General features: G+C 39.2%; 1 protein-coding gene and 1 long non-coding RNA gene across 9 annotated transcripts in view; one reads left to right on the forward strand and one right to left on the reverse strand.

The window, feature by feature from the left end:
* Window positions 1-3111: 3111 nt before the first annotated feature.
* LOC129132695 (uncharacterized) lies at window positions 3112-5644 on the reverse strand. The gene is made up of 2 exons (XR_013180070.1): window positions 5378-5644; window positions 3112-3920 (listed from the first exon to the last, which is right to left on the reverse strand). It is a non-coding gene; the product is annotated as an uncharacterized LOC129132695 (long non-coding RNA).
* Window positions 5645-5814: 170 nt separating this feature from the next.
* Window positions 5815-26518, forward strand: part of SUSD1 (sushi domain containing 1) — a 43473-nt gene continuing 22769 nt past the window's right edge. For 5 of the 8 annotated variants that reach the window (XR_013179845.1, XM_054652930.2, XM_077171431.1 and 2 more), the window contains exons 1-11: window positions 6130-6319; window positions 7907-8038; window positions 9565-9720; window positions 10356-10508; window positions 11847-12023; window positions 13918-14097; window positions 16072-16251; window positions 21591-21685; window positions 23264-23453; window positions 24445-24539; window positions 25616-25802. Coding sequence is in view for 7 of the 8 variants with exons in the window: in XM_054652930.2 (XP_054508905.2) it covers window positions 6217-6319; window positions 7907-8038; window positions 9565-9720; window positions 10356-10508; window positions 11847-12023; window positions 13918-14097; window positions 16072-16251; window positions 21591-21685; window positions 23264-23453; window positions 24445-24539; window positions 25616-25802 (1648 nt within the window). In the remaining variant the exon portion in view is untranslated. Of the gene's footprint in view, window positions 6094-6129; window positions 6320-7906; window positions 8039-9564; window positions 9721-10355; window positions 10509-11846; window positions 12024-13917; window positions 14098-16071; window positions 16252-21590; window positions 21686-23263; window positions 23454-24444; window positions 24540-25615; window positions 25803-26518 lie in introns of those variants that run through there. The other 3 variants (XM_054652929.2, XM_054652932.2, XM_077171430.1) reach the window with 3 other exon arrangements.

Here is a 26518-nt window from a genome sequence, read left to right on the forward strand (position 1 = left end):
ATACACATAACTTCTTACTCTCCAAAAGATGGGGCTGTACCTTCAGGCAAAGTTTAAAACACCCTCTGGTATACATATGGTTGTTCATCAAATGGTTATAAAATAAAAAATCTGTAATTGTAATTAGTGGATTCATGTAGCACATAGCAAGAAAAAAATTCTCAGCCTCATGCAGGCCCGAATGGTCAGTCATTATTTAGTTCTCACAAGGCTTACATTATTTGGATGTCAAGTTTTTCTGCTATATGGAAAGTTCATGGGCCAATGGTGCCCTTATGGCTGAGCAGGCCTGTGGTATCCTGGGCTGCATCATAAAGAGCAGTGCCAGCAAGTCCAGAGAGGTGATCCTGCCCCTCTGCTCAGCCCTGGCGAGGCCTCACCTGGAATGCTGTGTCCAGTTCTGGGCTCCTCAGTACAAGAGAGACATGGAGCTCTTGGAGTGGGTCCAGTGGAGGGTGACAAAGATAATTAAAGGACTGGAGCATCTCTCTTACAAGGAAGGGCTGAGAGAGTTGGACATCCTCAGCCTTGAGAAGCGACAACTGAGGGGGGACTCCATCACTGTCTATGAGTATCTGAAGGGAGGATGTTGAGAGGAAGAGCAAGGTTCTGCTCAGTGATGCCAAGAAATAGAACAAAAGGCAGAAACTGATGTACAGAAGTTCACCTGAATATCAGGAAAATTTCTTTACAGTGTGAGTCACAGTGCACTGGAATAGGTTGCCCAGAGAGTTCATGGAGTTTCCCTCAATTGAGATATTCAACAACCATCTGGATGGAATCCTGTGCCATGTGCTCTCAGATAACCCTGCATGACCACTAAGGTTGGCCCAGGGTACCTCCAGTGCTCCCTTCTAATCTTTCTCATTCTGTGGTTCTGTGATTGTAAGACAAACTTGATTTCTTGCAAGTATTATTTGAAGATAAATAGGGCTTTCAGCTTTGCAATTTGAATGAAAAAGAAAATAAAAAGACTAGGTGGCCACAGAAATGCTAATCTTAAGTTTTTATTACAATTTATAACAACACAGAAATGCCATCACCCAGGGTGTATTTCTCCTCTGATTGCCAGTAAATGTAGAAATAACATAGTTACACCTAATTTAATATTCCAAGATCAAAGAACAGGGCTTGTGCTGGTTTTGTAACAAAACAAAAGCATTCTCCTTTTTTATGCCAATGAATGCCTAATTTTATGAATCTAAAATCCAACTCATTCTGCTAGCTTTGTATTCCCAGGGTCTAAATATACAGTAATTTAAGGTATTTTCTAATTGAGATAAGAACAGCTACTTTGAACTTGATGAACATAAGCATGTAAAAGTTTAATTGCTTACAGAACAACTCAGAGAGTAAGGCTGAGGTATTTACTATGAAAGGTTTGGTTACTAGTTTCCCTTTTCTTTCCCACTACACAGTGTTGATGCAAATCTGAGATTGCCTGGTGACAAAATACAATTGGTCCATGGAGAAGGAAGCCATGGCAAAAGAATCCCCAACTGCCTGAGCAGCTTCAGAATGGTTTGGTTTAATTTCTCTGGTCACAGAACCACAGAATGGTTGGGGTTGGAGGGACCTCTGGAGATCACCGGGTTCAACTTCCCTGCGAAAGCAGGTTCACAGGAACATGTTCAGGCAGGATGGCCAGGAACTCACAAGACACAAATATGGAATTTATTTTCATAGATAATATAATTTGATGTGTTGCTGTATTTCCCATCTAATGTTTCTAGACTCCCTTTAAGACTCATCTTGCCCATAAATACAGCAAAGCTGATGGTGAGAGAAGGACAATACAAGGATAATCGTGTAGTCAGTGGGATCTGGGTTTTTTCCTGTACCTATCAAAGATACTGTCATTAATTTTTGCCTTATTGACAAGCTGTCATTAAGTTCTATGCAGCTTCAATAGAAAGGCCAACACCCCTGTGGGTGAGCTTGGGGAGCCTGGTAGAGAAGAAAGCATGAATCTTTTTGCCAAGATATTTCTCTTCAGATTTTAGCAGATATTTTAGGATCTGAAAGCAAAAGATGTCTGTTCATCTACTTGGAGCTGGAAAACTCACAACATTACTTTTTATTTAGTTAGTTATTACTTTTAAAAATGTATGAAGGAAGTGCTGTTACTGTTCCTTTCTGAACTTGTCCTTTGTGCCTCTCTGCCTCTTTCCTCCTAACCATGGTCTTCAGTCAGCACAACCCTCAAAATAATGACACAGCATGAAACAATCAGAAACAATGGCTATCAGCAGTATTCTTGGATGATATTCCAAGATCTGACAACACCAGGACATGGCCCCATAAAGCAATATACACTAGGTGCTTGTGGCTTAAAAACTTCTAAAAACTGGGGCAGGGTGCTGTGGCATGAAAGCTTCTACCAGAGGTTATGTTGCACCATACACACTTACGTAGGAATACCATCCCAGTTACACATCTAAGTGGGAGGGAGAAGTGAAGAGAGGGAGAGAGGGGTTTTCTTATCAAAGCTCCCAGTGGGTTTGTGGCAAAGCCTAGTTTGGTCTCCTGTGCTAAAACCCACAGATAGCAGCCTTTTGCTCTGGAGAGCTGCTTTTCTGATTAGCAGTAACTGTCAGCAGGCTTTATCACCTGCTGTGCCCTTGTTATGAGATGTACAGGGCATGCTCTGATGTATGTCACATCCAAGGCGTATCCTCTAGGCAAATTGTTCATTCAGTTGTAACATTCAATATTTAAGGTTCAAATTCAGGTGTCCAATGCTTTTTCAGAAATCTCATTTACATTTTCATCTTGAACTTCATCTGCTAGGAGTTGAGACAGTGGCATAGGCACCCTGAGAGTACAGACAGAAATACTGCAAACAACTTGAATGATAATATTTCCTTAAAAAAAAAAAATCAAACAAGATACTGCTTTACTTCTGCACAGTATGTACTGAGGCATTTTCAATAAAAACTGAAGAGGATCAGCCAATCTTTTCAGTTATTTCTGAATATTTTGAGTTATTTTCAAAAATTAGTGTTTCTTATTCTGGGAGCTAAGTGAGTAACCAGAAACCAGTTATTAATTTGATTAATTTTAAATAAGCAAGAGAGACAGAATTCAGATAGAAGGAATCTTCCATCAAGCTGTAGTTACTCTTTTTATTGCAATTTGGAAAGAAGCACTTGATAGAAAGCTGTTCAAGAATTCAACTGCACAATGAATAGCTGAGTGATCTGTTAACAAGGATGAAATACATTTATTCACTCTAGCTGAAGATGTTTGCTGTGGAGTTTCTAAAAATGCATTTGGGGAAAGAGCTATTAATATAAAATATTTTGTCTTCATGTGTCAAAATAAGCAGTGTAGTCTATGCCAAAAATCCTTAGGAGAAAAAATAAAGAGATTTAGATAACATGGTGATATGAATTGTCTGCAAAGGAGACAGAACAAATACATATGGCTGAGGAGATGTTTAATCCAGCTTGCCCTTCTGATTTTCAATTATCCTCATTTAGAGACTTGCAAGCTAAAAATGCACAGCAATCTTCCAGGGAGCTCTGGATGAATTGAATTACCTTGACCATCACAACCCTTTTCACAAAGAAGAACAATTGAAGCAAATACTGGTACATACATCTTCTGGGGAATTTAACATTAGGGATGAAGAAAACAGTGTAATTAAAAACTAGGCTTTCTTTAGTTTTGACAAGGAAAAGATTAACATTTTTATCCTATCCAAAACAGAAAATATAGGTAGATATTAGTCTGTGTTTTCAAGAGATTTTTATGTGAAAGAAGCAAAATTTGCTGAAGATGTTAAGGATGAGCATGTTGGGACACTAGTCTTACTCTCCCGAGTCTTTAATTATCTTTTTGTACCAATTAGCTAGGGTTTGGGCAGGTGACCTCAGGGCAGAAGTGATCTGTGATGAGTCTCACCGGTGGATTCAAACCTGAAGTAATGGAAGAGATTGTTTGGGAATGCTGTGAATTCTACATCACTGTCAGCATAAAGAGCAAGTTAGACAAGTCAGAAACCATATAATTGACCTTGTAGAGCAGAAAACAGAACAAATGACCTCTAAACATCTTTTGACACTTATTTCCTATTACCATGCATTGAATTTAAAGTACCTTTTGTATGTAGTTTAATTATTTGGTTCTGAAGTATGTCTTAAACAGCAATTAATTGTGTGTTTGAGATACAATAGACAGGGATATAAAAAGGAGATCAGTTCCAGTCTAGCTACTGTACTTTTTTCAGCTGATACACATCTTTGGTACTTTCTTTAAAGAATATTTCTATTAAAATTTTTAATTTGTTCTCTTTATAAATATGATGTATTTCTTCAGGCTTTGTGCCAAAAATATTTTCCTGTTTGCTGCATGAGGTGTTTAAAATTATAAAAAGTTGCTTCCACTACTTTTTATGAAAGGAATAGTAGAAATTGCAGTGATTAGTAGGTCTGCTACACAGTGGGCTGCCAAGGAAGTGGAAAATTGTAATTTCCAAACCATTTTAATATGTTGTGCAGAACAATTGCTCTCTGAACCATTCCTTATAATGATAAGCTACTTACGACCACTGAGAATGCATGCTTCCAATTTCAGTAAGTTTAAGGGAGAAATATGCAGTAATGACATCTGTAGTGTGTTCTTCCAAAAGCAAGATACTTGTATGTAACTGGCTGCTGCTGAAGAATCTCGTCAAGATGTATAAGCATAACAGAAGCTGATTTAAAGTGTATACATGCTTAAGTAGGCAGAACAGTAATTTAAAAACCACAAAACAGCAAACAAGCAAAATGCCAAAACAAACAAAAACCCACAAACAAACAAAGCCCACCAAAACCCAAAACCCCTAAAACTGGAAGAGAGCAGCTTACATAAATAAATCAATAAAGCTGATGATTCAATGAAACTGGGTTTTGCGTCCCTTGAATTCAGACAGAGATAATTTGGTGTTTGTTATAATAAAGCAGGAAAATATCAGGTTATGTCACTTAAATGCAATGGTGATGGAGGACTGGGCTGAATTAGCCTTCAAAGGCATTAATGAAAAGCCACCATTGCACATGAGCAAAATTTCAGGAATCTCATTGGAGTTATCAAATATGCCAAATTCTACTTTTGTGTTAGGCTTCCCTGATTCCTCACCTTCCTCTATTGTGGTAACTGGGCAACTGCATTTGTAGATTAAGTTTATGCAGCGTTCTAAAGTGCAGGCTTACGGACATGAATGACGACTCTACTTTTCTACAGTAGAAAACTCTTCAGGCAGCACTCCTGGTCCTGCCTGAACACGAGGTTCGGGGATTAACCTCAGCGGCGTCTAAGGCCTGCTGTGGGAAAGCTTTACTTTATTTCAAGCAGTAAGGGCTGCCCGTGTACGGCTGCACCAGCTCCGTACCTCGTAGAACTGATGTGCCAGCTCCGTGCCCGGAGGCGGCTGCGACGGCCTCCCCTGGGGGACACCCGAGCGCCCCTGGCCCGGCGCCCCTCCCGAGCTGCGGCTCGGTCCCGTTCGCGGGCGGGAGGCGGCACAGCTCCCACGTACAAACAGGTGTGTCTATCCAGCCGCCTCTCCCGGGGATCATAAATAATCCTACCATCCGTTTCTCCCCCCGCCGGCGGGCTATGGAGAGCAGCAGCCCTTATCAGCCTTGCCACCTGCCTGGCCGGGCAGAGGCGGTGTCCCGGGGAAGGAAAGGGGTTGTGCCAGGGAAGCGAGGAAAAACCAAAAAAAAAAGGAAAATAAGAGAAAAAGGGAAGAAAAAGAGAGGGTTTTGCGGGCAGAGACGGGGGAGGAAAGGGGCCTCGCTGAGGGTGAAAGCGCCGGGGGTGCCGAGGGCCCGGCGGCGCCGATAAGGGCGTCCCGCCCGCCGGGAGGCAGCGCCAGCCGCCCTCCGCCCGGGGCCGCGGGCCCTGCCCTCGGCTCTGCCCTGCCCTCGGCTCTGCCCTGCCCTCCCCCCTCCGCCCCCAGGGGCGATGCGGAGGCACCGGGGCCGTGCAGCACCGAGGGGCGCGGCGGCGGCGGCGGGGACATGGGCGCGGGGGGCGGCCGGGCCCCGGGGCCGTTGCTGCTGCTGCTGCTGCTGCCGGCGCTGCCGCGGTGCGCGGCGCGGGGTGAGTGCGGCCGGGCGGGAACACTGTCGGCTGGAGCGGGGCGCCAGCCCTGCCGCCACGTCAGGTGCCCGGCTTGACGGGCGCCCTTGGTGGTGGTGGCGGAGCATTCCTTGGGCGCAGCCCATGCTGGTATGCATGTCCGGGTATCCCATGGTGACTGATGGTGGCGGAGCATCCCTTGGTGGTGGTGATGGTACCCGTGGCATTGGTGGCGGAGGTGGCCGTGGTGGGTGCTGTGCTGTGCGCTGGCTGGGGTGTCTCCTCGACACCTGCTGACCGCGGTGGTGGCAGCGACCTCGTGTCCTGCCGGGCTGAGAGGGCCTTGCCACGGCGGGAGCCTGAGAGAGCGCATGGGCAGGACCAAAACAGTGAGGGGAGTGTAGTGCTGGCATGATAAATTGTGTGTTGTGAAGGACAAATAAGTAATAAAATTTCAGCTGTAGTAGTAAGGGGAGGCGGGGGGTGGAAACACGTTTTTCTATCTCCTGAACCAGCAATCTGAGGAGGATACTCCCATGTCTTATCAGAAGATTGAGGTATCACAAGAAAGTTCTCTCTGTGGCTGTTTGTATGTTTTAATTTTCTGATCTATGTAGGCTGCCATTGCATGCTGACAGTTTTTCTTTTCTGCTCTTATCAGAAACACACACATACTCAAGTATATAAAAGCATGTATAATTAGGAATAGGAATCTATGACGCTTCCAACAGCCTTGAGACACCCATAAAAACCTGAAACCCTGTGGATATGGAAAGGCAGTTTTATCACAGTGATAAATTTAATGCATAAAAAAATATTAGAGTGTTCATCTTCCTTCTCCTTCCAGTTCTGGTTATGTATTTAGACATTGTAGAGTAGTCAAAAATTGTCAGAGATGCTAAATATACAGTGATGTTAGTATTCTTATCAATTTCAGCTATCTTAGAAAAGTAAAAAATTCCATACTTCTATGTCGAGCAACATCAGACATCAGCTTGTGCAGTATTAGTTCATTATTTTAAAATGTAAAAAGGCATCAGCATACACATGCTTTGTCTACATTAAAGCCATCTTTTCTGACATAGGTCATTTGGAAGGTGAGGGTATGTGTGATAACAAAAAGAGCTAATTAAAAAATGGAGGAAAATTAACATAATGCCCTGGAAGTATGAATGCAAAGAAAAAAAAATTATTTTATTCTAATTTCATGTATATTTACAGCCATGTCAAATTGTAGTAAATTAAGTTGTATGCTTCTCAACAACTTTTAATATAAATTAATTTCTAAAATTACTTTAGTGTGAGTAATTTTACTCCTGGCAACATTAGCAATATTTTTATTAATAACATTTTTACCATATTGACACATAATACAAACAGATTGCTAACTATCCCAAATGTCTATGCATAAATAATAGAAAAAAGCACAACAAAACAGGAAACAGAAATAAAGACAAAAGATAAACAAATGCACATGGAGGAAAGATTAATAATATTGGATAGAGCTACTTACTATATACCTTTTAAACATTTCTGAAACCTGAAAAACTCTTTTCTTTGTTGTCAGAGAAGAGAAGGATGGACAAAAATGTTCAGTGTAGTTATTCGTTTAATCCTTTCTGTTTATTTTTAATCTTAAGTCTTTTAATACAATAGCTGTGGTTTCCCTCCAAGTTCCAAAATGAGGTGGGAGGAGGTAGTATGTGTGTTTTATGGTGTATTCTATGTGTTTTAGTCTGGATTTTATCTTCACTTTCCATTCTGTGCTGGTTATCCTACCATGCCACTTGTTGATAATTTCAAGAAAGGTAATTGTGGCTTTTTGTCCTTAAAGTAATTGTGAACAGATCCATTCCCGATGTCTGTGCAACTTGCCACATTCATGCAACATGTCAGCAAAGTGGAGGAAAAAGTGTTTGTATCTGCAATTATGGATTTGTAGGCAATGGAAGAACCCATTGTCAAGGTAAGCTGCCTGCTTCTAAAATGGAAAGAAACCTTGTAACTTCGTAAAATGCTCCTTCTTAAGTAATTTTAATGAATTCTTCGAAGTGTGCTAAAAACTTTGTCAGTTCCTGGAAGAATCTCCCATGGAATATATTTGGATTGTTTTTCCTCACCAGAAGGCTTGTACATATTCAGAAGTGCTGTTTAGCATTTTGTTATTGTAATTTAGTGTAACTAATTTTACTCATGGCAACATTAGCAACATTTTAATGAACAACCTACCAGGCTGATAATGTCCTTGTAAGACTATCTCATATCAATATGTGAATCAAAGGATAATGTCAAACACTGTGTCTTAGTGTCTGTAATAGCTTACCAGTGCTTAAAGGGGATGGCCCTTCACCAATGATCTCCTTCTCCCTGTCTCTTACCCTTCTTTCACAAAGCACTGACAGCTGCTGGATCCTGCAGAGAATTCAGGTATCTCGTTGTAGGAAAACCATAGAGCTATAGAATGCTTCAAGTTGGAAGGGATCTTAAAAATTACACAGTTCCAACCCCTTTGCTGTGACCAGGGACAGCTTCCACAAGACCCAAGTTGCTCAGAGCTCTGTTCAAGCTGGTCTTGAACACTTTTGGGGATGGGGCATTGGGGCATCCACAACTTCTCTGGCAAACTGTTCCAGTGCCTCACTACCCTTACAATGACGGATTTCTTCAAAGTGCCAAATCTAAATCCATCCTCTTTCAGTTTAAAGCAGTTCTCCTTTGTCCTAGAACTACAGGATGTTGTCCAAAGTGCCCCTCGAGCTTTCTTGAAAGTAGTCTTTAGGTACTGGAAGGCCATAATAAGGGCTCCTCAGACCTTCTCTGTTCTAGACTGAGCAACTCTCAACCCCTTCAGCATTTTCTTGTGGAAGAGGTACCCCAGCCCATGATTATCTTCATGGCCTCCATTGGACTTGCTCCAGCTGGGCAATGGGCACCTCAGAGCTGGATGCAGGGTTCCAGGTGGGCTCTCAGCAGAGCAGAGCAGAGGGGCAGAATCCCCTCCCTCCCCTGCTGCCCACGCTGCTCTGGATGCAGCCCAGGACACGTTTGGCTCTCTGGGCTGGGAGTGCCCATGGCTGGGTCATGTCCAGTCTCTCACCCACCAGCAGCCCCAAGTCCTTCTCAGCAAGGTTGCTCCTGATCCATTCTCTACCCAGACTGTTGGGGGATTGGGATTGCCCCCACCCAGGTGTTCCATGAGGTGCTATATGGAATGTACACCATAAGGAAGAGTGGAAGGATAGAGTAGCACCCTCTGGTTTCAGCAGCTCTTAGACTCTTGGATAATTTAAGCTGTGTCACAAAACTATATTCACATTTTCATCCAGGGACAAAAGTTTCTGTTGTTCTCCAGCTTACTAGCAGTTATTACATCCCAAATAATTTATAAAGGAAATCAGTAAGGAGAAGTCTGGTTACTTGAGCATGAGTGAGGAGGGGAGGTCACCCCATTTTTCTTAATCTCTTTCTGATGCTTTTTGAATGTACTGACAGATAAAGATGAATGCCAGATTGGAGCCAGCAAGATCTGTGGAAATCATACCCTGTGCCATAATACACATGGAAGTTTTTACTGTGTTTGTCTTGATGGATACCGAGCCTCCAACAACAACAAGACATTTATTCCCAATGATGGCACGAACTGTACAGGTAGACATCACAAAGAATCCTGAGCTTGACAAATCCAGAACTGCATAAATTGTTTTTTTTTTCCTATTACTGTAGAACTTATTTTCTGACACTATATCAGAGAACCACTGTTGTTAATGTGCTTGTTTGACATCTAGGTTCCTAACAGCTATGTTTTAGTTCTGTTTTGAACTCTGCTGTGTTACAAATCATTACTTTGCAATCTCATTCAAACAATGATATTTTCAGAAGAAGCAGCAGCAGCTTGAATAACGAAATAGGATGATACTTAAAATTTCCCAGATTGTAACTTTTGTGTTTAGTGTAGAATATTAGCCAGTTTCTTGTTAGTGATGAACTGTTGTAACCAACTAAGAGGTGTCCAGATACAGGATTTTTCTGGAATTGTTTGAACAGCATATAACATTGGAAACTATTTGTCAAGTAGACCAGCAGTAATTCTAATGATAGCTAGTGACAAAATTGCAACAGTCCTCTTTCCAGATGCTTGAAGATGAGACAATGATAAGCTCCTTTGTTTTCCTAGAAGAGCTGTGAGAATTTATGTAGAACTCTTCAAGGCTTGGGCCCTTTATTAATTAATTAGAACAAAACCCCCTATTATGAAGTGCATTTACGTTTCTCTGAATTTTTAGATATTGATGAATGTGAGGAGGCTGAGCTGTGTGGTCACAATGCAAGATGTGTGAATACTGAAGGAAGCTATATGTGTTACTGCAATGATGGTTATAAATTAGAAACTGGAGAACGTTCTTTTCGTCAAGATGGAAACATAGTTTCATGCAAAGGTGAGAGTCTTTGGATGCTGTTTTTGCTAGCAGATAAAATCACATTACACCATAGTGTAGTGCCTGTTCTGACCTGTGCTTCTCCAGGGCAGAAACCCTTTCTCTGGACTTTGCTTGCCATATGTTTTTTTTTTTTTTTCTTCTTGTATTCAGTTTGTTCCCGTGATGTCAGGATCCCAGAGTAAACCCCAGATATTCCTACAGGTTCTCAGCAGTGCTTCAGATGTGCAGGGTCAGAGAAGCTTGATGATGTTATGAAAGTAATGTAGTTCGTTTCTGAGTAGAAAGGAAGTGTGTTGTAATCCAGTTGTTTATGTAATCACACCCCATAAAGGGGAAGAGAAGAGAGACTGAATAGCTGATAAGAGAGGTTGGATAAATGAAAAAAGCCTAGGGGACAGGAATAACAAAATAACAATTTAGCTATTTATTACATACTGTGCCTCCTGCATAAATAAACAGTTCAGTTTATGTTGCCATAACAAAAAAAAACCAAAAACAGAATCAAGTTTCCAATTTGAAAGTCTGTCTTTAGTGTCAGTTTTTACAGATGCAAACTGCTAGCAGTGTAAGCTGTGGATATTTGAGTATATAGTGAACACAGGCATCCCAGGTGGAAGGAGCTGCCTGGATTATACTCAGCTTTTATTTCTGAATTATTGCCAGAACCATCAGCACAGCTCACAGCCTGTAATTGCTCACTTTTTCTGACTGGAATGCTCCGCTTTGTTTGCCAGAATTGCTGATAATCCTGTTTCTTATCTCACTGACTGGCCTCTCCATGTTCTGTGGTGAAGTAGAGTGTCTGTACCGATTGTGTTTCTTGCAGAGTTGCACAAGGGAGCCCTGTCCAAGCAGATGTGCTGGAGGAGTGGAGCTTTTGTATGCAGGCTGTTTCAATGAGATGAATGATTTGAGGGGCAGAACATTTAATTTCAATTTATCTGCTGCAGAGTGCTTCACTTTTCCCATGCACAGGGAAATAAAGCTGTGCTTTGGGGCCTGAAATTTTCCTGTTGATGTTGAAGTATCATTCAGCCATGGCTGTAATGAGACTGGCCCACACAAAGCACCATCACATTGCAGTGTCTCATCTTTGGTGTTGTGAGTGGCTCCAGCTGTATGTTAGTAAAAATGTAGCTCAGTAACTGCTTTCCTGTGTTCCTCCAGTTGTGGCCACGACAATTCTTCAAATCTATTATTCTACCTCTTTGGTAAGCCCTCAGATTCATCAGATCAGGTGTATTTTGGGATGTGACCATCTAGTTTAGCTGATTTTAAAGCAGTCAGTGTTGTGATTTATGTACTGTGAGATCTTTCAACCCAGTCTCTTTGCAGAAATCGGATGTGGTTCCCCTCCTGAAATGAAGCATGGCTACATTGTGGGGAACTACAGCTTGCTACCAGGAAGTGCAGTTCATTATGAGTGTCAAGAAGGGTTTTACAGCAATGAAGGAAAGTTCTCATACTGCACTGCAAATGAAACTTGGGAACCTGCCACTTTAAGCTGTAAAGGTGAAAAGAGTCTTACATCTTTCTTAAATTCTTCATTAAGGGGTTCATGCATGGGGAGTGTGTTTGTGAAGATAGTAGACTATTTTCACAATCTGAAGGAAATGTTTTTTCAAGATCTGGTTATTTGCAGAAAAAGAAGAAAATTAAAGGACATGTTATTGTTTACTTTTTCTTTAGTGTAGTGACATTTTTTATGCTAGTCCCTCCATTTTTACAGACACTGCAGTGTGTCCTCCTGCCTGTGAGCTGAGGCCTAGAAAACAACTAGATTACTTTAGCATTTCATGGGAAAGGCTCCAGAGTTGAAAGGTGTCACTCACCTCTTATGAAAACATCAATTTTCCTGACACCTTGTGAACTTTTGTCTGAAGGTTTGCTGTAGGTGCAAAAGAGGACATCATAGCACTGCTCATCTCTGGGTAGTCTTCATAATTTTAAGAACATACGTGCATGAGCAAACACTTCCACATCTCTGAAGAGTTAAGTTTCCTATGACTGTCTTTAAAACATGTACTTGCTTTGGAGTTCTAATCATCCATTCTCTGGCAATATTACTGCTTATCGGTGCAGGATTCTTTTTGTGTTCCCATGAGTAGTTAGAAAGCCTCTGTGTTACTTACATGATACTTGAAGTTCTAGCTAACAGAAGACACACTGCGATAGCAATTCTGTAGGGGAGAATTGTCATCCTGGAAATCATCACTTAGTGAGGAGAGTTCATTCTTTCTCTGAAACAGTCCTTACTTCCAATTCTTTCCCTTTCTGTGGCTCTTTTTTTTTTTTTTTCTCCAAGGATAGAAATGTAACATTTATGGGAAGTAAATTAAAATAAGGGTGCTAAAACAGTGTGGCTGGGAAAAGCAAAATATTAACTATCACTAGAAATTCATAAGAAAGAAAAGATAAAACAATTTTAAAACAATGCAAGTAACACTTTCACACCCTCAAAAAATAAAGGACAATTAATTTGAAAACAAGAAGGGAGTGCCCAGAGTCTCAAGTGGTTCCTAGAGAAAGATTGTGGAATGTAATTTTTGCGAGTTTTTGATTTTTTTTTTTAACGTTTTTCAGAAGTTGCTTTTTCATGTGTTTTTTTTTAATTTCTACAATCAAAGAGTAGGTCAGGCCAGACTTTCTCAGCATCTCTTTTATGATTAATTGAAATAACATGCATGATACACCAAGAAACAGCCAAAAGTCTGAAATTTCAAACTTATTTCCTCCTTGTATTGCAAGCCCTTTTCAATTAGGGCTTCTCTTTCTAAAATCGGCAAGTCTGATTTTTTTTTAATATAGTAAATGTACCTTTAACAAGTTCTTTGTGTGTGTCTCTGTGTGTGTGTGTGTGTGTCTGTGTGCTACTTGACTTCTTTGTTTAAGAGATTCTTGCCTTAATAGGAAACTTTTATATAGTATGTTGTAACCTTTTCTGTGGTTTTGCATTTTTACAGTTTTTGTATACTTTTAAAAGTTTTGCCTTCTCAAGGCAGTTTCTGCTCCTTGGCCTTCCTTTGAGTGTTGCTCATTGTGAATGGTATAGAACCACCTTACCCAATGTAATCAGGTTTGTAAAAGCAGGAGAGTCTAAAGATTCAGAAGAAAACCAGGACTTTTCTGTATACTATTAGCTAGACTGAGGAGTGAGTCACAGATTTAGCATGCTATTCTGAGAGAAAGAAAGAAAAGTGTCCTTTTATTTGGAAGTAGAAGTTTGGAGTAGCTACAGCACTGTCAGTCATAGTGGGAATATTGCAGAGGACCTGAGGAAATATTGCATTACTACAGGAGAAGAGGGTTAGCTGGTAAAGATGAAGAAATAGTTATGTGAGTGCAGCTGTCATTGCTCCTGCTGATTGACTAACAGGTCTGTCTTCCTCTTCCTTCATCTCCTCAGGTGTGGACTGTGGGGCTCCACCTTTTGTTTTGAATGCACGTCCAACATCTGTGAGTGGGACCACATACAGAAGTGAAGTTACTTACTATTGTGATCATGGGTACCTGATGGCGGGTGGCAGTGGCACTGCAGTCTGCAATGCCAAAGGACAGTGGGATGGCCCTGATTTGGTGTGCAAAGGTAAATAAAGCCTGCCTTCTGGTTTGTTAAGCATAGATACTGTTTAAGTCACTGTAATAAATATTAGTCATCCTCTCTGGGCATTCAGTTTACAGTCTTCTGGCACAGAAAGTTGTCGCAAAACAAAAACCATATATTGAACAGGGTGGTTTCTTTTGTGTTGCTAATGGAAGTTCCAATAAATTGTTAAAAGTTAACATTCCAAGGACATAATCCCAATGCATGTCAGGCCTTGAAATTACCATGAGATGAAAATGCAGCCTAAATTGCTTACGTTTTTTCCAGTTCAATATCCACTCTACTTTTCTGATAGCAGTTGAAGCCACTATCAGAAATCAAACTGCTATTAGTTATTAACATACCTTCAAAATTCCTGTATTTGGACAGTTTCCAGTTGCAAATTATGACTGCTCATATATGCTGTCGCTATTTGAGATGAATCAAGTCTCTTACAGTGCCATAATTTGGAGGAATGTAGTCTAAAGAGTTCCTCATTAAGATGGAACACAACGACACATTTTTAAAAAAACTCTTCAGGTTTGTTTTTTATTAATCTGGGCTCATATTCTTCATTAGGAGACCTTAGAATAATTACACTCTTTAGTCAGTTTTCACAGCTTCACTTTTCCACTTGTTGGTTAAGCAATATATTTTCAGCTTGATCCAGGATCAAGCTTTCAGCTTATTGCAATCAAATGTAGTAATTTTTTTGAATGCTCCATGTGTATGTTATAACCACTCTCCACTTTTAGAATGACCTTTAATATTCTTATTCTGTGTCATGAGTCTGAGGAGAAGGTTTGCAATGTTACACAAGAATGTGCTTCTGCATTTCAGTCTGCTTACAGAATGGCTGTGGGCAGGTAGCTGGAACAGGAGGAATTTTTCTGTCTCGTCACATACTGCCTTTCCATGAGTTAATCACATGCTTCCATGAGCATTAGTTATTCCAAGGCTTATTCTCATGATTTATAGTAGATAGATTCATACTCATTGGTGTATGAAAAGGAAGATAGTCATGATGGTGGATGTATTATCCATTGAAATACATAAGTTTAAATTTTCCTTTAAATGTTGTACAGATCATGTTTCTATAAGCTTTGGTTTTTACTTCTTTGCTTTCCTTTTTTTAAATAGAATTTCAGAATCACTTAAAATTATTGAATGGTTTTAAAAGAACTTTTTTGCACCATATGAGCTTTAATGAGGGTAAGATTTTAATTCTTACAGTGTTTGCTTCTTATAACTGAAGTGGCGTAGAATCTTTTATTGAGGTATAACGTTCATTGTGAATTGAAAAGCAGATTTTACCCTAAATAATACTGTTCCATCTATTTGATCTTCACTTTTTATTCTTTTTATTCCCTGTTCTATTATTCAGCCCCCAAAACCTGAGCAAATGAATTAAATTATTAGTTCATTATCCCAGCTTTCTAATTATCTGTCAAGTGGTTTGCATAATCTATCAATTTTTCCTCCAGAATTGCTCATTCATCTTGTCTGTAGCAGCCTCTCTTTTCAAAATTTGAATTAAATCCACTGACAAAGGAACATAACCTTCTTGATGCTGTTCTTTCACAACACTCCTTCAACCAAGTGTCTTTTTTAATATCTACTGTTACTAATGGTAGGTAAAATAAAGGAATGAATAGCTTGTGGAGGTTAAGAGAGTGTTGTGGGAAGATAGAATTGTTCAGAAAAATTTGCTTAAAGATCCTTGCTCTCCATTTCTAATCAGGACACTTTCTTTTATTTTACGGGCCATCTTGTAGGATAAATATCTCAGCCTGCTAGAAGGTCTCCAGCCACAAAATTTTGGGTTCTGATGACCTCCCTGACTTCTAGGAATCTCTAAGAAGTGGAAAAAACAAAGCGTAACCTGCTGGGACAGTTCATCCCTCCATCTTTAGGACTTCGATATGTCTTGCCTGTTTTCATTTCAATGTTTTGCTTTCCTGCTTTTCTCTGTTCTAGAAATAGACTGTGGCAAACCTTTGCTGATTCCACACACGACAATGACCTGGGACAACTCTACCACTCTGTGGAGCAGAGTGTACTACCACTGCAAAGAAGGATATTACTTCAATGGAGACAGGAATTTTTCAGAATGCACAATAGATCAGTCATGGGAGAATATTACATATGTGTGCAAAGGTAAGTGTTAACATACAAAGTTGTTATTTAAATTGCAATGCAATTAGTTTGTCACTCCTGTTCTGATGTTAGGAGCTGGAGGAAGAATGAGGGCAAGAAACCCCTTTCTAATTTATAATGTAGGGAATGTGGTAGTACTTTTGGATGGAGAGATCACAGAAGAGAGTGTTTACAATACAGCAACTTCTACTGGATGCCACAGATCTTCTGTAGCCGTCTTGCTTTTTTTCTCAAACAGAAAGAGACTAATGCTACTGGAGTTTTATTGCCTCACACATTGCCTTCAGCTTCAGAAGCCCATGGAGCGTCACCAGAGGGGCAGAAGGCATTTAACAATATTTTCTTGTTACTCTAATACTGTAAAGTGCACTCCAGTGAAAATACTGGCAATTTAATTTGAAGCCCTTTATCTCTCTCTCTCCCCCTTATTGTTTGTTTTGTTTTTTGTTTTTTCGTAATGACCAAAGCAGAATTTGTTCATGGTTGCCTTTCCAGCCTACATCTAGTTTTCTGAATTTCATTCCAGAATTATTTTCTTATTAAATAATGAGTTCTGACAAGGGAAATTTGTAATAAAGGTGTTGTCATACTGTGTGCTTGGAAACAGGATGTACTGACATTTTATTAACAGCAATAAGAAGCAGATGTTTTGGACTGTTACTGTTGTGCTCATTAATGTTCTTCTGTGTCCTAAAAAGGAGTAGTCTATCACTTTCTATCTCTAGCAGTGGTGTCTTTTGCAGAAGATAGTGTTCATTTAGCTTTGAAACATCTTCATGGTTTCCAAAATGACTAGAAATGTGTCCTTGCCTGCTGCCACTTAACTTCATACAGAGTTACTGCATGAGGCCTCTGTTCCCTCACTTGACCTCTTGAGCATCTATGGTGAATGTAAAACATGTGACATCAAGTAAAATGAGTATGCAGAAAAGCAGTTCTCTCAGCTGGTAAAGTGTCCAAGTGAAAATGGAACTGCTGTTGTTAGAAGTCATGATTCATATTTCATTCAGGAAACTAACATGACTGTATTTTGTGAATTGATTTTGAAGCCAGCATTGTGTAAAGTGACTAAGTTAGTCAGGTCTGTCAGTCTTTGAAGTGCCAAGAGTTGTCTTGAGCGCTGTGAAGTTTTGAAGGGCCTGAACCTGCAGACTGCACTCACAGGATTACCATGGATTTCAGCAAGAGCTTTGCCAGATTCCAGCCCTAGCTGCTGGATCAGAGAGCCAAAAAAGACAGTTATTGTCAAATAGACCAGGAAGAAGAGTGACAAAAATAGCCTAACTAGTCCAGACTTCTTTAAAAAAAATTAATCATCAACAGGAAATTGTTACAAATCTTGCATCTTCTTGACTTCTACATTTTTCATATTCACTAGAGTTAACAAATTGCTTTAAAATTAAATAAAATTTCTGCTTGTGCAGGGATGCCTTTAACATTTACATGCTCTTAATGGCATGTAACAGCAACACCCATTAAAATGAGAGAAAGTACGTTCCATTCCATTAGAAATGAGGCAGTTAAGAGAACATCTGCAGGAAATTCTCTTTGACAATTAATTTCTTCATTTCTTAAAAAGTGATTGCTATGGATGCCTTTTATTTGCATTGTTTGGTGCATTGTCTGTTTGGATACATGGTAAATATATATATGTGTGTGTGTGTGTATACAAGTACTTTTCTAAGTAGCTAGTTTAAATGCTAAAAAATATTAATTTTACATTTAATTAATTTAACTTTTTAATTACAAAGTTTATTTTATTTGTGATGCTGATTAGATTAAGCCATCAGTAAGGTAGGCAGTAGTAAGCTGGATTACAATATTTACCAACCTCTCATTTATACACATGAAATGAGGTGATTGAAGTGCAGAGAACAGACCAGCAATTAAAATACCTGTTGTCTAGTGTGCTCATCGTGTGAGCCTGGACATCTTGTGTATCTGGTCCTCACAGAACTTCTTTCCCTGTGGAGTAGAAGTGCTTGGTTTCCCAGAATCTCAGAACCGTTATTGTTGGAAGGACCTCTGGATATCATTCAGTCCAATCTCCCTGCTAAGGCAGGGTCACCTAGAGCAGCTGACACAGGAACACGTACAAGTGGCTTTGGAATGTCTTCATGCTTCCCTGAGCAGCCTCTTCCAGTGCTCTGCCCCCTCAGTGTAAAGAAGTTTTCCCTTATGTTCAGGTGAAACTTCTTGTGTTTTAGTTTGTGGCCATTGCTCCTCATTCTGTCTCTGGGAACCACTGAAAAGAGTTTGGCACCACCCTCTTGGCCCCTGTCTTTGAGATATTTTCATTTATTTAATTGCAAAAATGTGTTTGGTTAGTAGCAGATGGCATTTGCAACATTGTTCACCACTTACAGAATTGAACAGGCAAAAATATACAAAGAAATCTAATACGTGGGTTTTTTCTTTCCACTAAATTGCTTCTATGCATGGGGATAGGTAGCAAGAACTCCGGAAATGAACTTGAATGTGTGGATTCTCTTTTAGCTACTTGAAAATAAATGTCAGAGTGGAGCTGATTCTGTCTGCTTTCTGGTAAAAAAGTTGGTATCTTTGAATTTATTGATGTAATTTCTCCCCCTCCAACACTCACTGGTGCTAGTGAAATACTTTGCTTTTTTCTGCATTCTACCATTTGTGTTGCGTTTACTAACACCTGTCTTTCCTGGCTGCCAACAGCCAGGTGCTATTTGCATCTCTCTATCCTCTCCTAAATCTGCCTTTCTCTCTTTGACTCCTGAAGGATTTCTTTTCATCTTTCACCTCTGGTTCTCCAGGTATTTATTCACATGTTGTTTCTAGGACACTTTCTTTTGGGATGGGAAAAGGTTGTGAAGGTAACCTGAAGATGAGTGGGGTAGCAGTGAACTTCACTTGCCTTGGGTAATCATAAGTTTAAATTTATAGTGCTGAGATATAGGCAAATGCAGGGTCTTTGCTCTCCCAGTTTATTTGTAAGTTTAAGTATAAACTGTTGATCAAAATCAGATACATTTAAGATCTGGATGCTACTGTCTGCTACTGTGTGTTTCACAAAGTGAGTTCCCAATCTCTGTAAGTCACTGCCACTGTTAGATTTCAGAGTAGAATGAATGTTTCAAGAAACTTGCCTCCCTCTAGTTGCAGAATGTTTTTTTCAGAGAAATCTTTGTTTATTGAAGACTCCGTTTATGCTGCTGGGATTAATGTTAAACCAGGCCCTTTCTTTATATTTGGTCGTCCAAACAAAGATTGTGTTATCAGTAAGAGTAAAGGAGAAAAATCAGTCTCCTCAGAAAGCTGTAGGCTTTGTTGTGGTAATTGCTCTGCAGAGGTTTTCATGCTCTTTCATTCACATCCGTTTAAAGTGGAAACTTTTGAGGAAAGATCTGCTAGCTATTCTATGAATTTATGGTCATTGCCCCATGGACTTGTCCTCAAAGTTCAGAAAGCATAACAAAAAAGTTGATGTATTTACAGAAAAAAAAAAATGCTACTAGTTCTGCCTTCTTCCTTCCAAGGAGGCCACTGTAAAAATTTCTTTCCTTGTCTAAATATCCAGTGCAATCCCTTTTGTTGTTTTCTTTGTTTTTTGGTTTTTTTTTTTTTTTTTTAGCTGTATTATATAAACTCATAAGTCAAGTTGCAGATTTTCTTGCCAATAAGTCTTGTAGATTACTCCCTCTCTTGTTCCCTCCTGCCTCCTTGTTATGCATTTTAATTCAGATCTCATGGATATGGAAACATTTTCCCTCTGTCTGTGTGTCCTTCTTGCTATCCACTCTTTTAATAAAACTGTGTCTTATTTAAAAAATGCAACAACTGAACATAATCTTTTGCTTTGTTTTGGTACAGAAGCCTTAGACTGTGGAGTTTGGGGCAGTACTGCAAAACAGATAACAATAACAATAAGCAGCCCTTAAATATAGTCAATGACACAGCTATTTATAAGAAATTCGTTTTAGAGGACACACAGATTAATCTCTTTCTTCTGTCCTGGAAACATGAAAACTTTCAACAGCATTTCCAAATACAATGAATGTGGAGTGGGGGAGTTAAAAATAGTTGGGAGATGAACTGGTCTAGTGAGTGAGGTATTTGTGGAATATATAGAGAGGGAGATAATGTTAGAAAATGGTTTTATGGCAGTTCTAATAATTAAAAAAAAAAAAGTACTGCAAAATACATTAACAATTACATTGTAGTTCTAAATATCTGCCTAAGTATGGAATGCTAGAAATGCTAGAAACTCTTAATGTACTGATTTATTTTAGTGCCAGCTTGACATCCACTGCTACAAGAGGTCCCCTGTGAGATGGTAATGAAGTTTATATGCAGGGGAAGAGTGCCCTGACCTGTGCCTGCTTTAACATCAGAACAATTCACTAACTATTTTGTGAATATTCCATGAAGTATCTACCAATGCTGTCCTATAAATACCTTTCAATTTTTCAGCAGCTAGTAAGTGTTTTTCGGCTTAGATTCTATATGAGGTTGGGTTTGTATGACCTAGGTCATATAGTGAATGTAATAAGAAAATATGGTGGTGGGAGAAAGGAATGAAAATTTGAAGGCTGATGAAGGAAAGGAGGAGGTATACTCGCTGTCAATCTGAGTTGTGACCAGAAGGAGCATAGCCCTTAGCTATGTGAAAATGTTATCTCATCATGTAAGAGCAACTGCACTGTGTCTAATGACAGCAGTGAGTGAGCTGCTGTAAAAATGTGGATGAGCTGACCTTCCTAGCTGTGCTTTGTCTCTGAGAAAGCCTTCTCTTCTATAAAGTGTATAAATTAACAGCTGTGTGTTGAGGGATGTATCTCTGGTAGCTAGAGCTGTATTTCCTATATGCTTAGTTCTGTGGGCTCCATTGATTTAATCTAGTGTGTGTTTGGAAAAGTTTTCTGCTTTGTTATTTAATTTTATTTATTCTACAACAAGAAAAAAATGCCAACACCTTTTAAAAAGCAACTCGAGTCAATAATGAACCAAAACTTTGATTCAGCTACAAATAAACTCTTTTTCCAGTCTAACACAGAAGCTTTCTTAAAAGTTCCTTGCGTCAGTTTATGTAATGCTGGCTGTATGTTTAAAGAGTTCACAGTGTTTAGCTCAGGACATGCTTCTTCAGTTAGCCTGTTATTTTAAGTTTAGGAGCCAACACAGTTAAGACAAAGCCTTCTACCTAACATGTGCTTACCTTCTTTGGCTTTTTCCTGTTTCAACAAAAAAAAAAAAAAAACAAAGCAAAAAAAGACCAAAGAAAAAGTAAGAAATAAGCAATTGCTCCAAACATAAGCTATGCATGACAAGTGATTATTTTCTTTCTGTGTTCATGCTTTTGGTCACAGAAGAGGAATTATTTAGTAATTTATCCATTTTCAATGAAACATGTGTGAGGTGGCAAAGGAAAAGTGGAAGACTGGGAGTGCAGGAAACATACACAGTAAGTAATAATGGAAGTATTTGAGATTGGGAGTAACTTTGTCGTGGTTATATCTGCTGATTCAGCATTGGATATTTGTGTTGTGGGTTTTGTTGGTGTGGCAGTTTGTCTCAATCCTCCCAGAGGAGCTCCTGGGGGTAACTAGCTATGTTAAGAAAGAAGAAAATTCCTGTCCTAAAGGTAGGTGAAAAACCTCGGGATTCAGGGTCTCATTCCAGTAAATCACCTAAATGCCTGTTTGAATCTGTAAGCAGTTACAGCATAAGTTTATGTTTTAGTGAAGTTCTGTTGAAGAGCTCAAGCTCACATTGCCACAGAAAACAGTGCAGCATTTGGGCTCTGTCCATGTCTTTGACAAGCATCTCAACTGAACTGTGTCTCACTTGCAGATACTGGATATAACATGTTTTAAAAATGCAAGGTATATCAAAATAGTGTGCCTTGCTCAAAAGTTTCAACTAATGTATATCTGAACATTTTAGAACAATTTTTCTTGGAAATTGAAAACAACTTTTGTAAGGACTTTTTTTTTCTTTTTTTTAATCTACATGAGCATAAGAATAAAGCTTAAGGCATAAATTTCCAGAAACAAAAATTCGGTCAGTATTATTGAAAGCCAAAACAACATGATAAGACTTTCCATGATTTCACAATAACATCCCAAGAAAGGGGGTTTTGTTTGTGTTATTTGGTTTTGGTTTTTTTCCTTTTTTTTAGTATCTACAACAAGGAAAAAACATAAAAAGGATTATTTAGGCTGTCCAGGGTAAGTACATTAATGTGGAAAGCATTTCAAGGTTGGGTAATAATTTTGGAAAACAACCCATCTTTCTCCTCCTATGTTATAAGCAAAGTATTTTTTAGTTTGTGTACTTTTATTGAGCACTGCTGAGATGGAAAACACAGCTTCCCAGTTCCCCTAACAGGTCAAAACTGTTTTTTATGTAGCCAATGGTAACTGGCAAGCTGTGGGTCTCTGGTATAATGTGCTCTCTTCACATGCTTTTCCTGAATTCTGTCATCTGAAAGACACTTCAGAATAGCCAGAGAAGGTGAGCTTTGTCTGTCCCTTCATGTCATACAAGCAACAGATTTCTTTTTCACTACACTGGGACAATCTTAGGCAAGCTTGTCTACAGTTGTTTGGCGTTTTGTCTTACTATTGCTTCTGTGGGGCAAGGGGGAAAACTAGCAAAAGGGAAGGAAAGTAGATGTACTTTCTATCTGTGTGCTGTAAACAAGAAACAATATTTGCTTACACGTTACTATTTCAGTTGGAGATCTTTGTAGGGTCCACAGTAGATTAGGTTCCTAATAGATTTGATTAGATTCCATAATAGATTCCTTCTATCTGTTGTAGAAATATATGAAATAATAATTTTAACAGACAGAAGAACTAAAGATCTAGTTTGTTAAGACATCCCATAGCTAGTCAAAACCGTATATATTTTCCTTGAACTGATTCTCTAAACCAGATGTAATCCTGTGTTCCCTTTAAGAACCAATAGGATGAAATAAGCTCATATTCTGAATTTTGGAGAGTCACAACAAATTGCACTATTGTCTTTGTTTCAATAGTTTCATATACTGGGCCAAAGATTGGATGAGAAGATATTCTCAGAAGATGTGATATTTAACATCAGTACAAGTGAAGATAATCCAAAGGTGTGTTTAGATCTGGACTCTGGAAGTAACTACGTGGTGAATATAACTACCATTTCTTCTACAAACATCACTGTCTCATTTACAGTAGCAATTCAGACAAAGGGTAGGTTGTGTTTTGTATTCTATGTGCTTCTAAAAGAACTTACTGTGCTGCAGAGTTCACTGATTTGAGTCTAACAGACAGGAAAAAGAGCTGTTTCCTAGACTTCATAATTCTTTATACTGGCTACATGCATGTAGCCACTGTCTACATCCTCTTTTTCTGCAAGATGTTTTTCTTTCTGCTTACTTGGCCATTGACTCTATGAGCAAGGAGAGCAGGGGCAGAAAGTGCCCTTCCGAAAGATTCGGCAAATTTGCTTTTTCAGGACTTGCTTTCTGACTGAGGCAGAATTGGTACAGAATTTTGGTCCATGGTACAATGCCTACTGGTTTCTATTTTTTGCCTTGAAATATGATTCTCTCCCTGTAGTAGAGTTCCCTGTTGCTTGGCTGTGTGATACTAATTTAAGCAGTATGAGCATTACAGACAATGCTCCTGTGTTTACCAGTGATTAACAGGGCTCTGGCAGTTATCAGTAACTGTACAGAAGTCATGTTCTAACAGTGGATTTCTGTAGTATTTTAGTCATGGAGACTTTAGGCTTGTCTTCTGATATACTAATTCTGGTGAGACAGACCTTGAGAAATAATTGCTTTTGAAATCCACAAAAATGCTTTTGCTCACATGCTTTTTCCCAAAGGGCATCAACTATGACAAATTGTTCTGTGATAATTTTATTTAAATCAGGAGGCCTGAACCCTTGATCTTTCTGTAACTATAACCTTCTAGGCCTGGACAAATAGATCATGTGTTAGATTTCCTGAATAGCATGCTTGGGTTTCCCCAAAAACCGATTTCTCTAGAAAATGATCATGCTTTACTTATCCTGTTTGTTTATTCAAAAAGAAATGATAGCTTCCTACCTCTCTGTCTCAGAAAAGAATGAAATTTCAAACTTTTAAAAAAATTTTTCTTCTCAGCTGCTCATATTCAATTAAGCTGAAGGAGGTAGAGTTTTCTAAGTTGATCTCTTTTTTAATTGTCTCTACAGTAAAGGAAGCTTTCAATAATGTATTAATTTTTAATGATACCTGCTTGAAATGGAGGAGAAATGTCAGGGGAACTGATGTGGAAGACAAATACTCAGTAAGTGACAATTTGTATTTTGAATCTAGAAAGCAATTTTTATCAATCAAAAACCTAATTTTTCAAACACTCACTGCTAGCAGTGTTCCTTATCATAATAATGTCTCATAAAACCCCAAAGAATAATCTTGCATAGCAGCCAAAGAAAGACCATGCTCTCTTGTAGTCCCCTGTTTCTTGCTTATTTTTCCCATACTTAACTCTTAATTTACTCTCCTTATCTGTACTTGTAATTTTGCCATGTTCAGGCAAACAACTCACACGACTCTATTCTGGTTCCACTGAGTCAGTTCTCTTTGCCTTGTGGTATGCCTTCAGTCTGCCCTTATCCCAGCGGGGAATTTGTACATGAACTACTTCTGCCAGGACTCCTGACCACCTGCTGTTGTCTCAAGTTTCTCTGTGCCAGGAGACAGTAAGAGATTATCTGAAGGCATAGGATCTATTTAAAGGAAAATTAATGCACAATTCCTATCCAGCAAGCATTTTTGTTTTCATTTCAGAAAAATCATTTGATCAGGAGAGGCCTTAAGTTACTGACTTCATGATCATTTCAGTCATCAACAATAAAACAGGAAATCCTACTGAAACAAAAAAAAGAACCCATGAGCCTGTAAATTTCACTGGAAATATAGGTGTCTGTAGACAGATCCCAGAGTGTAGCTGGCATTTTGACATGGGTCAAAATAACTTGATTTTGTATTGATCCTCAGGGTGTAACTGGAGAGGTGCTCTCATGAGCTTACTTTTTTAATTCACCAGGAGGGTATACTTCAATAAAAGTGAGCCGTTAGTGGAAGCCTATATGTTAGCAGGAAATATGGTCTAGGGGAAATTAATAAAAAAAAGGATAGACTAGGAGGAGAAGTGAAAGAACCAGGAAAACATCAGATCTGATCAAGACGAATCAACTTTTGGAAGGATTGGAATTTGAGTAACTGTCAATGCCTACGGTTTTGACACATCATAAGCAGTGCTCTCTTCTGCTGTTTCCTCTAATTAAGAGCATGAGATGGCTGATTGCAAGTATTGTATTATAACATTTCAATTTTCATGCTGTGATTGTTTGGTTACAGTTTCATGTGCAAGGCCAGCGTTGGTATCAGAAGAACTTCTTTCATGAAATGACCTTCGAATTTTCCACACACAAGCAAGCTCCTGAAGTTTGTTTAGACTTGCAACCAGGCACCAATTACTCTATTAATATTTCCATGGTTGCTTTGAATTTTTCACTGCTTGTTTCTATGACAACACAAATTACAGGTAGGTCTTGCCATTTATTTTTTATATATTTACAAAAGCACCTAGTGGGCGTAAGAGACTCAAGTGAATCTACATTGTTGATCTCAGTGTTGTATGGTGGGTTGCCAAAATATTCTTTCCATGCTCAAAACTGTCCATTGTTTGTTTTCATGGGTTTTTTAGAGTTCAGAGTCAGAAGGGGGAGAAAAATTGAGGTACAGAGTGTTAATGTGTCATTTTGAGACATCAGGGAAAAGATAGTTTGGTGGGTTGGACACAAGACTAGTATCTAGGACAGCTGAGTTAAATTCCTCACCCTTTTAGAGGCTAAGGCTTTTTTTTAAGAAAAACTTCTCCCCACAGTGGAGTTAATATCTCAGATGCACTTCGTGTTGGTATTTGTGACAACAGAAACAGATACCACTGAAGTCTGCAAGAATCCAAAGTAGAGTACAGGAATCTGCAAGTACCTCATGTAGATACTTTCACCTCTAATTGGCAGAGTACAAAACATAAAAGACATTTGAGCAAATTAGCTTCTGAAGGAAGAGCCTCGGGTTCACAATTTAGCAAGATGTATGTCAAATGCTGTGATGAGAAACATCTTATGGGTCTTGATTTGTTTAGAACAGTTTTCACCATCCCTGTACTGTCAGAATCTCTGTATTAGGTGAAGTGCAGTGCAGTGTTTGATGATGGTATCTCTCTTCCTGTCAGGGACACAAATTATAATAGGT

This window comes from Agelaius phoeniceus, chromosome Z (assembly GCF_051311805.1).
Source record: "Agelaius phoeniceus isolate bAgePho1 chromosome Z, bAgePho1.hap1, whole genome shotgun sequence".
Classification (NCBI taxonomy): domain Eukaryota; kingdom Metazoa; phylum Chordata; class Aves; order Passeriformes; family Icteridae; genus Agelaius; species Agelaius phoeniceus.